The 1,306-nt window shown below is 52.3% G+C and overlaps 1 protein-coding gene across 1 annotated transcript in view; it reads right to left on the reverse strand.

The window, feature by feature from the left end:
- sirt7 (sirtuin 7) overlaps window positions 1-776 on the reverse strand; it is a 28,497-nt gene extending 27,721 nt beyond the window's left edge. The window contains exon 1 of the mRNA XM_078226061.1: window positions 573-776. Coding sequence (XP_078082187.1) covers window positions 573-776 — 204 coding nt within the window. The remainder of the gene's footprint in view (window positions 1-572) is intronic.
- Between the last annotated feature and the right edge of the window lie 530 nt (window positions 777-1,306).

Consider the following 1,306-nt stretch of genomic DNA (forward strand, 5'->3'; position numbering starts at 1 on the left):
CAGCGAAGTAAGTAATGGGAAGTCATGGCACGGCACTCTATGCAACACAGAAGCCATAATACGAATCTCGCCAGTGGGTTGGGGGGGGAGCCTCAGCTCACCTACAAAGCCGACTACTGAGCTCTAGGGGGCACCATTGCACAGGCACTGTATACATGGTATACCAGGATATCCCCTGTCACTACCCCCCCACGCCTCCTCGCTGCCCTAAACATTGCCCCCCCCACCACCAATCACTGCCCCAACCAATTGTCCCCACCCCCGGATTGCTGCCCCCACTTCCTGATCACCATGCCTCCTGATCGTCGCCCCCACCCCTCTGATTGCTGCCCCCCACCCCACCCTGATCGCCACCCTGGCCAATTGCCCCCTCTTGCAGAGTTCCCCCCCTTTCTTCCTCCCCAACAGATCTTTCCCCGCCACCGCTTGTCAGACTCCACCCCCATCAGGCCCTGCTTCTGTCAAGCCCCACCCCTGTCAGGCCTCGCCCCCTTAGGCACCACCACTTTGGTACTGCCAGGATGCCAGGCAGGCAGTGTCAGTGTGCCAGGCTGGCATGCCAGATTTTTCACCTTTCGCCCGATCGACCGGCATGGCGAGCCAGTAAGATCGCACTCAGGATCCTTCACCATGTCCGCCACATTTCCCGCACTTTTGCTCTCAGCCCTTCCCCTGTGTCCTAGAACCACAATAGAGTTCCCCTTGTCTTTAGCTTTTACCCCATCAGCCTCTGTATTCAACAGATCAATTTTGGCCGTTTCTACCACCTCCAGCATGATTCCACCACCAAACCCTCCCCCCCATCATAGCCTTATTCAGTCTTCAATCACCCCAACACACTATTCCCTTCCCACATTACCTTTTCATGCAAACACAAGAGAATGTAACATCTGCCCTTTTATCTCCTCTCTCCTCACCATCCATGGCCCCAAACACTCCTTGCAGGTGAAGCAATGATTTATGTGTTCTTCTTTCAATCTAATCTACTTTATTCACTGCTCACAATGTGGTCTCCAATGTGGGAGTCCAAACACAGACTGGGTGACCGCTTTGCAGAACACCTCCATCCTGTCCACAAGCATGAGCCCAATCTTCTGATGACCTGTCATTTTATTTCTCTACCTTGCTCTCACTTCTCTGTCTGCACTATTCCAGTGAGGCTCAATCCAACCTTCAGGAACAGCATCTCATCTTTCGATTCATCACTTTCCTGCCCTCTGGACTCAATACTGAGTTCCACAATTTCAGACCATGAACATTTTCCTCCATTTTGTTTCCTTTTCTTTCCTCATTTCATTTCTTTTCT

This window comes from Mustelus asterias, chromosome 12 (assembly GCF_964213995.1).
Source record: "Mustelus asterias chromosome 12, sMusAst1.hap1.1, whole genome shotgun sequence".
NCBI lineage: Eukaryota > Metazoa > Chordata > Chondrichthyes > Carcharhiniformes > Triakidae > Mustelus > Mustelus asterias.